This window comes from Halichondria panicea, chromosome 8, assembly GCF_963675165.1.
Source record: "Halichondria panicea chromosome 8, odHalPani1.1, whole genome shotgun sequence".
Classification (NCBI taxonomy): domain Eukaryota; kingdom Metazoa; phylum Porifera; class Demospongiae; order Suberitida; family Halichondriidae; genus Halichondria; species Halichondria panicea.
The window spans coordinates 2317151-2335487 of NC_087384.1; the positions used below are offsets into that span (position 1 = coordinate 2317151).

Below are 18337 nucleotides of genomic sequence, written 5' to 3' on the forward strand. Positions count from 1 at the left end.
CCCAGATACAATCAATACCAGGCCGAGGAGGCGACCTAGCGTTCAATTAGAGACGGATCGGCCTGGGATTGAGGCTAATACCACACATGATGTACACAATAATATTATTATCTCGAGCTCACCTTCGAGGATCGAGGGCAGACATAACTTGTGCAGCAACCGCCTCTTTCTTCATCTGTCTAACATCTCCAGAAGGGCCCTGAATGTCGCTTGTGAAGGCTTCTTTCTTTTCCAGATTTCAAACACTTGATCATAGCTATATAGGTGGTTATACTGTCAATTTTCTTCAACCGAACGTCAGTTTGCTCGCCAGGGGTTAATTCCAACGCATCGACATAGAGTTCTACATTATCAAAGCAGGCAGCCAAATATGATACATCTTTTTGTTGGATTTCCCTGTCACCCAGTTGATTTGTGAAATAGTGCATGAGTTGACATTTGCCCAGAAACCGTTGATGAGCTGTAGCTAGCTATTCACTGGTTGAGCACGTGCAGATCCTACACTATGGAATGAAACTTAAAATAACACACTCATGCATATCCCGCTATAATTATGATACAACAACAAAACAACCAATACACACACTAGTCGTGACGACAAAGAGCGAGTGAAAGAGGCGTGAAACTATACTCTACTTGACAAGAAGGACGAGTCCACTTTATACCTCACATAAATTAAAAATCGTGCGGTCCATTACACGGGACCTAAATATAATTATGAAAGCACCGTGGATGCTGATGCCTCGATAGGGAGGCATAAAATATGAAGCTATAAATATTATCGATTTTACATTCAAAAAGTGGTAAATGATCGACCACGATTGTTGCTAAAAAGATGCCAAAACTTTGAAGTAATGGCTACAGCATGAAACAGCTCAGTGCAGCTTTTTTCTCACTCTTGCAGCTACCAATAGCTATAGCGTTTTGGTGCTACTAAGTAGAGTAGCAACACTCCATGGACAAATTTTGCTACGCAACTGTTCTGAAAGGCTACAATGGCATTCCAAGTAAGCCCACATATACAACTCGAGAAAGAAGCATTATTTTGCAAATCCACATCATTATGTAATCGCGACTAGAAACTCTTACGTGCACTCACTAAGCAACTGTAACACTCTACTCACACACACAACACACACTTATAGTCTAAGACTACGTACCATAATTATACCTCGCTGCTGTTATAATGACACTAACTGAATACGATGAATGCTCCAAAACGTATGGCAATAATTATTATTGTGTTATAATTATGATGGATTGGCCGGTAGCTATAAAGAGGGCGTGAGTGACAACATTCCCTGGCAAGCTCACAAATGATAATATTTGGGCAGCTGACCAATTTTGTAACAAGAAGACATTCTACATCTTAAAAGTACAACACAGACGTCTAGTTAAACAATGAAAGTTTGAGGAATGTGTGAGTTTGGCAATGAATACAAATGTTTATTGCAGCTCAATAGACAGTTATAAGCATGCAGTGCAAACTTGACGGCTGTATGTACAAGTGTGAGTATAGACAACAGTGTTGCTGGTGTGCATCATTAACTAGATACAGTGTGTTTTACTACGACATTGACAGCTTTAAAGACTAAAAAAAAAAGTTGAAGTTAATAACTAGTCGAAGCGATTATCAAATCAAGAGTTAATAGCTACGCAGATCAGTTAGCATTGTATACAAAATGGCAGAGAGGTGCTCACCAGTGGTTGACATGACAATAGAAGAGGCCCTAGAAATAATGGAGGCTATGATGGATCTGCTTAAGGTACGTATATAAGAAATAACTTATATATAATTATATATAATTATATATAATTATGTTGTATACTTATATATATAATTATATATAAGTATACAACATAATTATATACATGGCTATAAATTATACGTAATATATTTCTGCAACTTTAAGTGCTATAATTATAGCTGATTAATAAATAAACAAATTGTTTATACAATGTACATATGGTAGCAATCACTGATTTGCACCAACTGTAATGAAAATTACTTGCAGTGCCACAGAAGAGGTGAAGAGTATTGTATACAACTGTGACAAAGTCAAGTGAGTTATAGCCGGTTATTCATTTAACATAAAGGCGACAAGCTGTTGCTATAACAGTATATAAAGTGGAACCTCGGCTACTCGACTTGTCATATTCAGTTCACCACGATATAATCATGTTTAACTAATAATCAGAAAATGAGCGAGTCCATTAATGTGCATGCGCATTATATCTGTTACCATGCTGCATGCACCATGCATGGAGACATATTTTCTGCGCATGTGCAGACGACCACATACACTAAATTTGCACTGCTGTTTGTTAAGTGAGTAGATAAAGGCGTGGTTTATCCATTTGATTATCCGGTATATAATTATTCAGATATCTGGCCTGCCTCTGGAAATTAAGGTGTCCGGATAATCAAGTGAAGTACAACCTGTGCCTTAATCTTATAAGTGAACCAAGCTCTTTTCTACAGTAAAATTTGTAGACGTGTGCCTTGGCTAGTTATTGTAGCAGGATAGACTCACTTAATCAAATTGATAATCATTGCACAACTGAACTTTACATAAGATCAACTGCTGTTACATAGTTCCTATGACATCATACACTGTCATATTATAAATAGTACCAACTGTCACAAAATTAATCCCCCCCCACGCACGCACGCACGCACACACACACACATACACACATGCAGCATATACTGGGAGCAGTGCTACGCTATGAAGCAGTACCCTACCCTAGTTCCCCCGAGGGCACCTCGCATCATTGACCCGGCTAACCCCACACATAATCTGTACCTTACAGGGCTCGCAAATTTTGAGCCCTACAAAAGGTGTGGAGAATACGACACTGGGACGGGGGATTGGAGTTCTCTAATCAGAAACATTGGAACGCTAGACTTAAGTAAACCAGTAGAATGAATATAATTATCACAGCGTAATTGTGTCTATAACTATTCTATCGAAAAAATTAACATACGAATAGGGGCGTTTCACCATGCAGTATACGTGGGTGTGATTTCAATATAGAAAATATTAGCCTGCATGCATGGGGGCCAGACCTTTTCTCAGAGGGGAGAGCGGCCGAGGGGCAAGAGAAGAAAAGGCCTGGAGACTCTTGCAGCAGTCCATGTACCTACATGCTCTTGGAATGTCAATAATTAGTTAAAACTTGTGATATTGGAGGTTGTAAAGAAGGAGTAGATGTAGCAATACTCTCATTTCGTATTCAAGAGGCAATACTCGCATTTATTTGGGTTAAAAATCACAAGACATAGGATATGCATTTCATTGGCTCTGCATGGCCACATTCTGCAGAGCACACGGAAATGCTGCAAGAGTCTCCAGACCTAATCCTAGGGCTCACGAGGACAATGGCATGATATAAACAGATATAATTATAATTATATATAATCATTATCTATCTACATATTCACCTACAACGTAAATACATGCAAGAGACTGAGTCGAGTCGCAGCCAGTAGGCTACTCAGTGGCTGCGAGTAGCTAGCTAGCGAGTTTAAGAGTATGCATGGTAAAGTCAAAACTAACATTTAGTAACGGGTATTAAGCTTATAGATCTACATACACAGTATACAGTGTGAAGGCATGATCTCAGTCATGGAATAATAGTATATTAAACTGTCAGTACAGTTTGATCCCTAAAAACTCCATTCCATTCAATACCAGATGACATCCGCCGCCGTTCTTCAGAAACTTGTCAGACACTGAGTGGCTATATAGGTATTCACCATGGAATAACTGGACAAGAGCCAGGAGAATCAGAGCTTTCATAAGCTTCATGTAGACTCGCAAGCCGTCACTGTTCACCTGCAACAGTGACGGCTTGCGAGTCTAAGCTTCATGAGCATGCACGGGAAGCCATCTTTGAGTAATAAGGTCAAGTTTGGAATATTCCTGTAATAAAGTGAGTGAAGTAGATCTATATCGAAATATCAAAGTTTGTATCCTTCTGACAAGAAACAAGAGCAGTGGATAGCAGATTATATGAATGGCAGAGCAAACAGCATGATCACCAATTGTAAGGAATTGTATTTGAAGGTGCATCTGGAACACAGTGAAACAATAAAACAAGCTATATATATAGAGACTCCATGGTGGACAAAGTAGAAACACACAAAGTTACATGCAGCTATAAAAATGTTTAAGATTAAGGTCTATATAATTATAATTATAATTATAGACTAGAAATTAAAATAGTTATATACTGTTTCGGATATGTCTACGGGATTTAGAATGTCATGCAAAGGCACTGCTGTAGTATACCCCGAGCGTAGTGAGTGTATTAAAAGTGCCTGGCTCTATAAAAATGTAGCAAAAGACAAAAAATCAGCACCCCCCTAAATGTCTCTAGCTAAGGTAAGCTTTCACTAGACTGAAAAATGAACTCTCCACTAGCGAAGGTTAATCGCACTGTCCACTAGCTAAGGTCAACTCTCTACTATCGAAGGTCATCGTATACTGTCCGCTAGTAAAGGTTAATCGTACTCTCTGGGCCACTGTACAATACAAATTCGATTCACAACGTAGATATACACAAGCTGATTCGAAGGGAAAAAGCATGAGCGTACAAAAGTGACAAGACAGTGGAACCCAATGAGCCAAACTCCTATATTTCATCTCCTTGCTAGCACACTCCAAGAGTATCACGGGGACTGTGGGGAAAGTTCAGCTGTTTTTACAAAGTGTGAGGACAGGTATAATTATGGCCTCTTCTTAGAGTTTATAATTATAATCAATAGTGTACATGAACTGCATGTGTACCAAAAATCACCACTAGCCTATAACCTATGTCCTATAACCTATGTCATTTTTCAGTTGTGTGCTGTGTTTATGTCTATACGTCTAAATTTTGTCTACGTCCCATTTTTTGGAAAAAAAATCAGACACCTGATGCCTGGCCATGCTGGAAAAGACAGTTTGAACAATTTCGAGAAGCATCAGGCCTTGCAGGAGAGTCACAGTCGAAACAAGTCAATACATTTTAGGAGAAGAAGCGGAGTCAGTCCTAGTGTTCACTAATATTACTGCTGAGGAGCGAAGACAGTATGCTGCAGTAGTGGAAAAATGTGAGGAATTTTTCCAAGTACGCAAGAACATCATTCACGAGTACACATTTTTGCGATTTTACTCTCATTCGCAGAATTAGCAGAAATTAATACCCAATTAATTTTTATGCCACCTTTAGGTACAGTATAGAACCTAGCTAATCTGGACCCTTTTTAAAGTTCGGAGACTGGACAAAAAATAATATTAAACTGAAAAGAAGAGGGCTGTAGAATAGACTACTGCACATGCGCACTTTATTAATAAACTGCTCAATACCTCACTGAATACAATGGCTATACTGCAAAGAAAACGAAAAGAGCTCACAAGACTCGCTGTATATTAGAAATTTGAGAAAAAATTAGCTAGCAGCTTTCCTTCTGGCCACAGTAATATTACATGCATGCATGTGCATGTGAGTGTTCTTTGTTAATGATACTTAATGACATCCAAAATTTTCATGTATATTTGAATGGGGGTTTAGTCCCGCTTATTCGGATTAGCGAGGTTCTACTGTATATATATACAGTCCTTTATAGTGCTTTATTTTCGAGGAGCACAATTTTTAAGGTTCGAAGCCAATCCACGGAAACTGTATTTTAGTTCCTCAAAAGTAAAGTACCTTACATTATTGAAACAATAATTGATATGAAGCACTATAATGATGACATACATGTACCTTGCATGCACTATTACGCTTAATAGTCCAGAGCTAAAGACTCTGGGCTAAAGATGATCCGAGAGAAGTACTCTCACCTCCTTCCTGCTCCGTAGTGGCCGGCCAATCCCACCAACAATGTGTACGTCAGTGGCATGTCTGGTCGGAGGAAGGACAAAAGATGGCAGGAATTTGCTACGAAGGTGGACAACATTGACCTCACCATAGACGTCCAGCAGCAGTAGACACTTTACAATGTGCTATTATACGCTATATAATATAGGATATTCCAACAGCTGCATGCACATTTGTAACCTTAGCTATATACTCACGCATGCATCTGTTCAGTGTTTGTATAATTATGGACCAGTGCATGCAACCATGTATATATATTATCTATTATTATTATGCTTCGGTGTGCATGCGTAAGCGAGGTATACGGTAGTGTGTTTGTGTGTGTCTGTGCAGAGTGGTACAGCTGCTCGATCAATAAGTGCAAGTAAGAGTTTCTAATAGGCTTCTAGTCATGTTTTCTTCGAGTCAATAATGCTTTGTTCTCGAGTTATGCCTAGTTTTGCTTACTTAATTGGAATGCCATTGCATGCAGTTTTTTCCGAAGAGCACGTAGCCAAACTTGTTTACCGAGTATTGCTACTCTACTTAGGAACCTATAGCTATTGGTAGCTTCGAGAGTGAGAAAAGAGCTGCAAGGCTCTGCAGTGCTGATGACAGCCCATTAATTAGACTTGAACTTTTGGCATCGATCTTTTTAACAACAATTATGGTTGATCATTACCCACTTTTTGAGTTTGCATGCAGCAAATTGCAAAATGTTCAGTAATCTACAGTACACCAGTAATAAATATGCAAGCCATGCACCCGACTAGATACCATTACCACTACATAGTTATATATTGCTCTAGGTACCGCTGTAAGCGTTGAGTACAGCTACCCATTACCGCAACGCCCCTTGGAGGGTGAGCCGGACCATGACTGAAGGCCGTTATTATTGTTAGGAAGCCCCTCTAATTAATTAAAGGAGTGCAACCTCGCTAATTAGATAATAATTAAGCGTTTTTAATAATTATGTTGCTCCCCTAATTAAGTACTTGGGGGTAAAGAGGTGGCCTAGCCAACAGTCATAGCCACGGCTCAGTCATGTCGTAACGAAAGAGAAGTGTATAGAAACCAAGGGAGGGTTGGGTGTGGGGCTTTAACTCAGATAGCTATAATCAAGCACGAGGTGTAGAGATAATTGCACATGCGCGTAGATGCTGGGCAGTACATAATGCAGTAGGCAGGGCAAGCGGAGTACCTCGATTAACCTTGTTTAACCGTAGATGGAAGAGAAAGGGATTGAAAACGCACGTCATTTGACATCACATTTTGTACGTTGTGTGGGTGAAACCCTTTGAAGTCTAGGCGCGTTACGCCTAGGCTGCTAAGCAAGAACACTTATTTTTGTCTGTAATCACAAAAACAGCTATCTTGTGGTTGGTTCCTCTGAGGTGAAGATGTATATCTATGGACCAAGTCTGTTCTGAGGGGGAGAGGTGGCCGTAACAGTATTTGTTCTACATGCAGTATCAAGAGTCATTGATACATGGAAACCACACCTGGTCTGGCCTGCGCCAACAGGTGCGTCTTCTGTGGTAATATTTCTCGTCTCCCAGGTGCCATATTCATTGTGACCTTATAGTTTCGAGTGCATGGCTTGCATATTTATTACTCAGTGTACTGTAGATTAAATGATGTTTAAGGTAGTTAAACCATAGATGAAGGAAGAGAAAGGGATTGGAAACGATGGGCGTGGTTGAATCCAGGCGTGTTACGGTCATGTAATCATTATTTAGCGATACATTGCGCACGAGATTGGCGCCAATAAGAGAGGCTGCTGTGGCAGTGAATCAAAGCTTATCTTCTTCTCATCAAAGGGCTAACATGGTAAGATATCTTGCTCAGGTCATTATTAGAAGTCATAATAGACAAGCTAAAATAGTCAGAATGCTGAGAAGTCTGCTTAGACCTGGTAACTTCTGACAGGAATAATAATACACTGAAAATACACTTCCACGATAAGACTGAAGAGTTTTGGGCTCAATAAAGGAATGACTACGGTCTCTATTCACAGGATAATGAAAAGATACATTTTATGTTCAGACAACTTTCCAAGAGTAGTATACTTGGTATTTTCTTTATGAAGCACATCTCAGTCGCAATATCTAGCTCTTGTTAACAGTGACAGAACATTCTAAAAAGTGGCAGAATCGACACCGCAGAAAGTTACTGGTAATGGTCTCAGAATTAGAGACAGTCTGCACAGAACACTGTTCTCAGTCCGCCCGTCTCTTGAATATCATCACTGACCACACACACTTTTTCCAACAAACACACACACACACCTTGGCTGCTTGGTGAGGTACTGCCTCAAGGCGAGGGTCACCATTTTCTTTCGCTCTCTCAATCAGTTCTTTTCCTCACTTTATCCTCCTCTTGCGTGGAAACAACCATTGAATCTTATCCTTGTCCTCGGAGTAACCATGCACAGTAGCGGACGATAATTATATTGATGCATATCCTCCTTGTAGTGAGACGTGTACATGCATGCATATGTTAGGTTAACTATTCAGGAATGTTGTGCCAAAATTCCATACCTTAGCCGAAAACGATGGTGTTTTCCATTGCTAAGCGATTATCCACTATAGAAAAATGTTGGTGTTATATAAACCACCACATACCCACCACCTTTGGTTCCCATGGAAATTTTTTTGGACTTTTAGATAATTTGTTCACCAACACAATGGTATATCATCATATTTTCTTAGAAATGTTCCAATCCCAAAATATTTACATTTATGTACCATTACGCACCAAATTGCGTTTATTTACTCTATAGGCTGAATGCACTTGTATGTAAGTACATTATCAGTTTCTTGTTTTGTGATGATTGTAATTAGAACACACTTACATGTATGTCACATCACGGCACTGAGTTTTTCTACAATAATTATGCATGAGTGATGAAATGTGAGTCAAAAGAACCTATAATTATAGCGCGGTTGTTTTGACCGATCAGCTACTATATACCTACGGGAGGTTGCTACAACCTATAGCTGCATGGGCGGGTACTTCTACGTATGGCTGCTGCTGTGCATGGTTGCTAAAACCTACATATTATAGCTGGATGTTTCTACCTATGGGAAGTTGCTACGACCCATTACCAAGGGTGTATAAAAGAAGAGAGAGCATGCAACTCCACTATCAGTATACACGTAGCTAGCAAAGTTCAAACGTGGGCAGAGGAATGTGCGCATTAATTTGCATTAAGTGCTAAAAATATAAATTTCGCATTTCATGCCAGTCATGCACATTCATCCGTCCACATTTGAACTCTGCTCATATGGAGTTGCATGCATGCCCTCTCTTCTTTTATACGCCCTTGCCATTACCAAATATGCTTAAAAGAACCTATATGGCTGGTTACAACAACCTGTAGCTGAGTATTTCTACTTGTTTTAAATGTGTATACTTTTATCTGTTGTTGTAACCCAACATGTGGGTTACTTGAATTGCACATGTTTTAACCAGGGTTATAGTGTGACATGTTGCACTGGGGCAAAGTGACCTTGTAAAAGTCATCGCCTACTGCTACTCTGAGTATATGACAACTGTTCTGCAAACCACTGTTTATATATTGTAAATCCAGCCACCAAAAACAGAACAAAAACTACCAAATTACCTTTTTTTTTCACATCTATATGCAGCAAGTGGTTTCTATGCTGGTTTCTATATCAGAAAATGGTTTTCAAGGCAACAAATTAGTTATTACATGGCAATTCGTACCACAAGCAGTTTATTGGTCCTTGTAGTAGATAATGATCTTGACCTTTGTATTACATGTACTGAGTACTGCACAGGAAAGAGAGATTACTAGAACTGATTATTTTCAGGAATATACCCCTAAAACCTGGTAATTATACAACATAGACCACAATAGTCACCATTACAGAGAACCTTCTAGAATCTTGGAATCTATGAAACTACTTAATTTGATATAAAAGAGAGCAACTGTTTAAAATTAGGCAGCAGTCTCAGACAGGAATTTATAAGTTCAAGATGGCCTACTTTAGGAAACCTACACATGCTGAGGCTGAAGCAGCCATTAGGGAGTTGGTGTCTACTCTACAGGTAATAATGAGGTATATGCATGCAGAAATCTGTATAATTATATATGTTCAAAATGCAGCTTAATTTGTCAAGCTATACTCATCCAAATATTAGAGTGAGCGAGATCGTAAAAGCTGGCTCTATGGGACATGGAACAATTGTGCCTGGAAGCTTTGACATCGACCTGGTGCTCTACTCTCACGGCAAGCAAACCTGCGTGCATGCATGCATGTATATGTAGCTGTATAGAGTCTAGTATAGTAGTAGTAGTCTGTATCTAGCTTAAAAAATTTGAGGCGAAACTATAATTATTATAGACATGATCATCAAAAGCATACACTATGCACGCAAACATATATATTATAGTTGTGGCTTAACTGCATGAATAACACATGCATGTTGTGCAGATGTGAGCGGAGATACTATCATAACTGACGGATATGACCAACACATACGACGGCTAGAAGCTTTCATTAGCAATCGACAGGTGTTTGGAGCAGGGGTCATTACAGAGCCCAACATAACAAGATATGCTGTGCAGTTCAAGTACAAGAGCTACATCGATGTGGATCTCTTGATCAGTCCAGTTTGGTGGAGTGATTATCCAAACGATCCGACAATGTTTTTTCGGTTCCTTCGAGATAGTGTGCCAAGATACAACCTGGAAGTCATGCACAGATTTAGTGTGAACGCTTCCAAGTGGCAAGTGGAGTTTATGAGAAAAAAAGATCAGAAGGTACTATTACATATTAAACAACGAATTTTTAATTTTTAATGTGCATGCTTTGTGTTGCATGAATGCCTATACTTTTATAACGCTTATAATTATATCGTACACTGCATGCGTTCTGCTTGAGTCATCAGTAATATTGCGTGTATATGATATTTATAGGTCAAGGTGTACATAGTCCGGGCTAAAGCATGGAGGAATCGCCTATTGCCTAAAAGTAGAGTAGGACGAAGAAGCCCTAGTTCCTTTCTAATATCCTTGTTGGTGCTTCGAGCCTATGAAAACCAGCAGTTGAGCCAAACTTATGGCTACCGTGGACACAATGAAGCTAGAAGGTAAAATTAATCACCATGCATGCACGTATTATTTCATTAAACTTATAATTATGCAGTACCACTGAAGAGTTGAAGAAACTTGTTCGGAATCACAGCAGAATGGAGTATGTTTACTTAACTATAATTATATAGATAACAAATAATTTGTATACACATGCAGCATCTATTGGGAAGACTACTACAAAGCTAGAGACTACCCCACCCTCTTTCCCTCGTCCACTCCACGCCTGGTCGACCCGGCCAATCCAGCTAACAATGTCTACCTGTCTGGCATTGGTACGTACCCACCCAACAAAAGGCCAAGTGAAAACGAGCAGGACTGGAGTCAGTTTGTGGACAAAGTGCAATACTTTGACCTTGAGAAGAGTGTGGAGGAGATCACACGTTAAGACCGTTCAAGAGAGCTGACTAACTTAAACAGACAATTAAGACTATATAGCATGCAGCACACAATATTATAGTGTAGTAGTGTATTATTATAGTAACTTGTTTCGCTGATGGCTGTACGATGCTTAAACGTATTATTTGATTGTTAAACGTATTATTTTGATTTTTTTAATTCGTTTGCTGACCTTTTACTATAATTATATACACTAATACCCTGAGGCAATTCAGTTGGGTATACTCATTAGCAGTGCATGCATGCATGCATTGTGTATAGTTCTAGAAAATTAACAACTAGTAGGAATACAGGCTTATCCTTTATTCATTGATGGATTATTACTTTTCTCAAAACAATGAATATTCTTAAGGGACTTTTCATGGGAATCAGCTCTAACAGTATAAGAACTGCTATAAGCATGATGATGGTGCAAGACGTGGGTGCAGCTGTTGGGAGCATCAATTAATGAGCCTATAATTATGGACTTTCCCTGGGACAGTCCCTTTGCCCTTTGCTGACTAATCTCATAAACACTACTTAGTCTACTACCGCAAAAGAAAACAAACACACACATACCCCCAATTAGAGATATACACATAGACAAATAAGAACATAACAAATGGATTTTAGGAATTGCCTCCCCACAGCAATGAGCTACTCACTCACAAGGCTGCTAGAGAAGCAACAGATGAGATGGCTACCCTCCTAAAAGTACTATAGAGCAACAGTAATGTGCAAAATTCACTTATCTGCTTTACATGACAGGAACAACAGCCAATTACTATCAGTGAAGTCATCAGAGCTGGCTCTCTGGGACAAGGCACTGCAGTGAGACTTTGATCTGGACATAGTCATCTACTCAAGAAGTGAGCACCTGCTAAACACAGAATAATAGTAAGAACATTATTACCGTAAGAACCTCGATTTAAGGCGACCCTCCAAATTAATATGCGACACCCAGGAGCTTCAAAAATTTTCTGACCCCTAAAAGTAGCGACAGCTGCGTTGACAATTAATGTCGCGTTCTAAATAAAGGTAAATGTAGCCACCCCTATAGCTTCGATTGTAGCCCACTGGAAAATCTAGACTCGCAAGCCGTCACTGTTGCAGGTGAACAGTAGACTGGTCAAACTCCGTGTAGAGACTCGTGTTGCACCGTCAGCATATCTGATAAGATTCTAAGTGGCTGCAGTTTTCGTGACGTCACTATACTGCTGTGCTACGTAGAGTTTTCTAGTGGTACGTCACTATCAACGATCTTGCGGTAACCGCATGCGGTTAGTTGCCACAAATATCGTGGCAAACCTTACACGAGTCTCTACACGGAGTTTGACCAGTCTACTGTTCGCCTGCAACAGTGACGGCTTGCGAGTCTATGGAAAATCAGTGTTTCTAAGCGGCCTGAAATCGAGGCAAGTAGACTCTGTAAAGTTACCTCCAATTAGATGCGACCCTCTAAATATTCGACACCAGGACTTCAATACAATTTTTTAACCTCCAAAAAAAGCGACCTCTGGCTTCGTAATTATTAAAAAGTGTCGCTTTAAATCGAGAGAAGACGGCTAAAGCTAGAGAAGCTTGAGAAATTCTTGAAAAGAAGCAGCGATGTGCAATTTAAGAATAGGACACCTCACTCTGTCCAGTTTCGGTACAAGGACCTCATTGACGTTGACATGCTGGTGACCCCTTGGTGGGACAGTGTCTCCCAGCTGAGCCTGTTCTTAGACAAGATCCCGGTTCAAAAGCGCTTCCTGTGAGTTAAAATTCAAGAACAGAACTGCATATCAAGTATATATATATATATGCATGCATGCCAATGTACATGCAGGTTCTCAATTGGAGCCTCCAAATGCAGGTGCAGTTTATGCAGAAGCAAGATAATGAGGCAAGGGATACATACATTATATTATAGATTGCAGTTCATCTACATGTAACATTGTGCATGTACGTATATGTACCGCAATGGTATAGGTCAAAGTGCTTATTCAGCGTGCTAAGGCATGGAGAAATAAACAATGGCCAAATGTTTACCCATGCAGGACAGAAGAAGCCAAAGTCTTACTTTCTTTCTTTGCTCGTTTTGAAAGCTTATCAGCGTGCAAAGAAGAAATTTGGAAATCAAATCTTTCGCTGAATGAATGGCTGAAAAGTACGTACACGCATGCAGTTATCACATCATAGTATACCCTTACATCGATCTATTCACGCATAATTATACCATAATAGGACCTCCTATGAGCTTAAAGACCTTGTTCTTAGGGAAGATCAACAAGAGTAAGTCGATCTATACATTGTAGAAGTATATACTGGCATTGTTAATCACTATAATTATATACTGTATAAGGTATATATCTAGATCTGTTACACAACCACACACATCACTCATTGAAATACAGTATTCACTAGGACAACGACTATACTACATGGTGGAAGGAACTGGTAACACGATTCTGCATGACACCCCAAAACCCCCTCGCCTCCTGGACCCAGCTAACCCAGCCAACAATCTATTTGACACCGGGTTCACCACTACACGTACCGGTGACAGGTCACATGATGAGGGGGAGGGGAACTGGGCTGAGATAAAGAAGAAGATTGAGACCATCGACCTTACTGTAGATATAACAGCCTAATAATTATAAGAGTATTATAACTCATCATAAAGTATTTAACTTTATACGTATTATGTTGAAATTACTAATTGAGAGCTAGACATGCAGTGAGATTATAGGTACGGTATATAAACTTAACATGTTCCATTATTTACAGTATTTATTCTACTGAGATTACGCCCACCCTAATTGCATGCTACAAAGTAGCTATAGGTGGGATGGGCTTAATTTCGAAAACGATATAATTTTGTCTCGAAATTAAGACCACCCATGCAGGTTATTTGCCTCGAAATTACGCCCGCTCATTAAAAAACGATCTGCATGCGTCTGACCTGCAGCTATTGAAATACAATGCAATATACAACAATGCATAAGTAAAGTAGCTATATAATTTTATATATGTATGAAGAAAAGTATATAAGTCAAGATTCTGCATCAGAGAGTTGTTCCTATATATATATTCAGAGTCTTCAACAGAGATTTAGAGAAGATAGCTCATATAGATCCAATAATTACTGCTATTTGCAAGTAGACTATAGGAGACAAGAACAAATCAGCTCAAGAAATTGTTATTTTTTTTTAGCAGTGGGCGTATTCTCAAGGCAAATTAGCCTTTGCAGGAACTTTCACTCAAAAATGGGGTGGGCGTAATCTCGATAGAGTACGGTAATTATGCAAAAACAACAACCTATACATATTTTCGTGGGTTTTAATATTTCTGCTATTTCTGTAAGTGAGAGTAAAATCGCAAAAAATGTGTATACTTATGTCTAGCAGATAATTGGAAATGCAATGAACTTTGCAGCTCTCTTCTCACTCTTGAAGCTACCAATATAGCTAGCATTCTATAGTGCAGAGCTAAGTAGAGTAGCAACACTCCATATAATTATGGACAAGTTTTGCTATACGCATGCACTGTTTTGAAAAGGCTGCAATAGCATTCCGAGTAGGCATAACTCAAGAACGATTATTTTGCAAATCCACACATTAAAATCCCCCAAAAAACTTTGTAGAATCCTATAGAAACTCTAACTTGCAGTTCATTGATCCTTGAACAACTGTAGCAGTCTACACACATACAGACACACATGCATGCACACATTATATACCGTATATGTATACTTTGCTTGCGCATGCGCACCGAGGCATAACAAACATTAATTTCACAACTGCAGAATAGCAAAATGAGAAATTGTACTGTGAAAATATGCCACCTTAAGGTATTTACAGTGAATACTCCGAGTTCAGAGAAACTGAAATTCATGGGTATATAGCACTACAGAGTATATTCATTGAATTACTGCATTATCACAACTACAGGAATGCAATCCTTGTATGGAGTGAAAATCCCCACACACACACACACATGCAGTGGAATGAATAGAGTGCACGTACATGCAGCAATAAGCCTATAAAGCAATTGCTATAATAAACTAATTGCTATAATAAACTATGGCGACAACCCAAGTCAGAGTAAAGAGGCCATTAAGAAAAGCTCGGATATTAAGCAACAAAGTTAGAACTACACTGATAAAAATAAGTCAACAAACTTTCCAGCTGGAATCTGTTATCAGTGGCTTACTAAATTAATTGACATCACACAGGCATCTGAAGAGGAAGAAATAGACATTGACATATCAGATGTTGTTGTTGGAGGATCAGTGGCTCATGGTACAGCATTACCTGGGCACTTTACATTTTACCTGACGCCAGCTTGGAGTAAGTTCACTCTCAGTATACATAAATATTACGTATATTAAAAATTATTACATACATATCACAGCCTCATAGTCCCTGGGGAGAACCCCTTAATAATGGAGAAGTACTGTGACATCCTCCCAGACCGGCCATGCATGCCTCCTCGATCCTGCCAACCCATTCACAAACTTGTACCGACAAGGCCTCGGGGAAGTAAAACCGAGCGGGGGAAAGGACATTAAAGAACGATGGGAGATATTTGCAAAGAGAATAGAAACACTTAATCTTGTGATGAACCTCACATAGGTCATTTAGCCTTACAAGCACATTTACTAGCTGTTCATTGCAGCTATACATGTTCATGTTTGCTACCATCAATAAAATTGCAATAATAAATGCAGACTCTTGAGTCTAATATTCCAGGAACTATATAAGCAACCAATTAATGTATACACTATACACACATAATTATACAGAATTCATGACATACCACAATATTCACTCCAATACTACAGAAATACAGTTACGGAGAAACTCAATTATTACAACTATAAAAGAGCTAGGACCTCCAATGTGTATACGTATACCTATATACTTTGGATTTCTAACTTCATTTTAGCTGAAAGCTATATTACCCAACATGGCAGCCTCTCATGCCCCAAATCATACTGAAGCTGAGAAAGCAATTGGAGAACTAGTCCTAAAATTACAGGTACTCGACCCATGCGCCACTGTAACTCTACCCTATATAAATATTAATACCCCTATACATATATATATTAGCTATTCAGTACTGTGACAAATCTATATATAATTATATATCACAAGTTATCTATAGAATTTTCAATTCAGACAAACCTTTCAAAGTACACACAAAGCCCCAGTATTAGAGTGAATGAGATTGTTAAGGCTGGCTCCATGGGACATGGGACAGCTGTGCCTGAACACTTTGACATTGACCTGGTGCTCTACTCTAGCGGTGAGTATATACGGGACTATATGCATGTCTTTACAACATTATTAATAAATTACTGAATGCAATTTGAAAATGCAGATGTGAACAGAGATTCAGTGAACAGAATCGGATACGAAAGCTACTTAAAGCAAATAAGAGCTTTCATAACAGATGGCAGAGTCTTCAGGGCAGGAATCGTCACTAACATCAATCTGACCAGATACGCTGTTCAGTTTCAATATGAGGGCTACATCGATGTGGACCTCCTAGTCAGCCCTGTCTGGTGGGGGGGACAACCCAAACATCCACGAGAGCTCTTTGAATTCCTGCGAGATAGGGTGCCTAACGATGCTGAAGCCAGGCATAAGTAAGCATTACTTCACAATCATGTATGCTTTATGCTGACTATAATTATAATGAACGCACGAATGCTCTCTTTGAGTATAGATCGAAATCAATGCATGTATGATTCTGCAGGTTCAGTGTGAACGCATCCAAGTGGCAAGTTGCTTTCATGAAGAAGCAAGATTCATCCGTGAGTTCACCAACACATTATGTTCAGTAAATACCTAATAGATTGTCACACAAACAAACATAAGGTGAAGCAGCTAATCATACGAGCTAAAGCATGGAGGAACCAGCTATGGCAAAAGAGCAAGGGAGGCCGAGGTCGACCAAGCTCTTACTTGCTCACTCTGCTGGTACTTCATGCATACAAGACTTCCTCTGGTACTGCCAAAAGGTACGTAAAAATTACGATATGTACTATATAATTTTAAGTTAATATTTGACACTCCATATAGTACAACACAAAAACTGAAGGAAATTGTTCGCAACCACAGGACAATGAAGTAAGTATAACCCAGAGTGCATGTGCATGTTTTTACTGCACACACTCATGTGCATGGTATACAACTATATTATGTACACACTGTATGAGTCAACGTGCATGCTAATTTTCCAGCATTTACTGGGAGAACTACTACAACGCTAGAGACTACCCCACCCTCTTTCCCTCGTCCACTCCACGCCTGGTCGACCCGGCCAATCCAGCTAACAATGTCTACCAGTCTGGCATTGGGCCGTACCCACCCAAGAAAAGGCCGTGTGACTACGAGCGTGGGGATGGGGACTGGAGCCAGTTTGTGGACAAAGTGGAACACTTTGACCTTGAGAAGAGTGTGGAGGAGATCACACGTTAAGACCGTTCAAGAGAGCTGACTATAACTTTAGTACTTACATACACAGGACTATATATAATTATAGTAGCACATTGTTAGATATTAGAACTTATAGAGTTTCCATGCACGTGTGACCAAAAATAACAAAAAGTATTTTGCAACAAATTAAGGGACTCTCCGTAGCCAGACATACAATATTTAGAATAAAGACTTATAACATGGCAAGACACAAAAGAAGACCAATAGGACGAGCTACATGTAGGGAGATAGTTATAAGCACTTATCTGACATCCTAAACAAGGCCGGACTGTTTATAGAGGCCATTATATGAGTATTTATTATCATCATCGTGTACACATGAGGCATTTCAAAGGGAAGTATTATAGGACATGTAAAAAGGCATCTGAGATATTTGTAGAGGCTCGTTGGGCCAGGGCACCATGCATTGTTTATGAGCACTATAATTATAATTAAGCAATTACTTCTGATAGGTCTCCTTCCGACTAAAAGAGACGTGGCCCAGTTGAAGTTGCTACTGGATACA

At 39.4% G+C, this 18337-nt stretch overlaps 2 protein-coding genes and 1 long non-coding RNA gene across 4 annotated transcripts; all 3 read left to right on the top strand.

Annotated features, from left to right (window-relative positions):
* The first annotated feature begins 9708 nt into the window (after nucleotides 1–9708).
* LOC135339747 (uncharacterized) lies at nucleotides 9709–11536 on the top strand. Of its 2 annotated transcripts, none has more exons than XM_064536009.1 (6): nucleotides 9709–9921; nucleotides 9980–10103; nucleotides 10308–10636; nucleotides 10793–10965; nucleotides 11022–11069; nucleotides 11126–11536. In XM_064536009.1, exons 1-6 carry the CDS (start codon nucleotides 9850–9852, stop codon nucleotides 11352–11354), a joined length of 975 nt encoding a protein of 324 aa, XP_064392079.1. In that variant the 5' UTR covers nucleotides 9709–9849; the 3' UTR covers nucleotides 11355–11536. The 2 variants fall into 2 exon arrangements, with proteins under 2 accessions (XP_064392079.1, XP_064392080.1); XM_064536010.1 differs by having other exon boundaries at nucleotides 9730–9921; nucleotides 10015–10103.
* Nucleotides 11537–13326: 1790 nt separating this feature from the next.
* On the top strand, nucleotides 13327–15049 carry LOC135339884 (uncharacterized). The gene is made up of 3 exons (XR_010396125.1): nucleotides 13327–13496; nucleotides 13574–13621; nucleotides 13744–15049. It is a non-coding gene; the product is annotated as an uncharacterized LOC135339884 (long non-coding RNA).
* A 1123-nt stretch (nucleotides 15050–16172) lies between these two features.
* LOC135339755 (2'-5'-oligoadenylate synthase-like protein 2) lies at nucleotides 16173–17924 on the top strand. Its single transcript, XM_064536021.1, has 7 exons — nucleotides 16173–16369; nucleotides 16510–16636; nucleotides 16712–16979; nucleotides 17090–17147; nucleotides 17212–17354; nucleotides 17416–17463; nucleotides 17577–17924. The coding sequence occupies exons 1-7, from the start codon at nucleotides 16298–16300 to the stop codon at nucleotides 17812–17814; spliced, it is 954 nt and encodes a 317-aa protein (XP_064392091.1). The 5' UTR covers nucleotides 16173–16297; the 3' UTR covers nucleotides 17815–17924.
* The last annotated feature ends 413 nt before the right edge of the window (nucleotides 17925–18337 follow it).

What these genes read in the sequence shown, in the direction of transcription:
- LOC135339747 (XM_064536009.1), top strand. Translation starts at nt 9,850, where the DNA reads ATGGCCTACTTTAGGAAACCTACACATGCTGAGGCTGAAGCAGCCATT. An exon ending in GGACACAATGAAGCTAGAAG is followed by an intron (nt 10,966 to 11,021) that starts GTAAAATTAATC and finishes ATAATTATGCAG; the next exon opens with TACCACTGAAGAGTTGAAGA. An exon ending in CGGAATCACAGCAGAATGGA is followed by an intron (nt 11,070 to 11,125) that starts GTATGTTTACTT and finishes ATACACATGCAG; the next exon opens with CATCTATTGGGAAGACTACT.
- LOC135339755 (XM_064536021.1), top strand. Translation starts at nt 16,298, where the DNA reads ATGGCAGCCTCTCATGCCCCAAATCATACTGAAGCTGAGAAAGCAATT. An exon ending in AACTAGTCCTAAAATTACAG is followed by an intron (nt 16,370 to 16,509) that starts GTACTCGACCCA and finishes TTTTCAATTCAG; the next exon opens with ACAAACCTTTCAAAGTACAC. An exon ending in CCTGGTGCTCTACTCTAGCG is followed by an intron (nt 16,637 to 16,711) that starts GTGAGTATATAC and finishes TTGAAAATGCAG; the next exon opens with ATGTGAACAGAGATTCAGTG.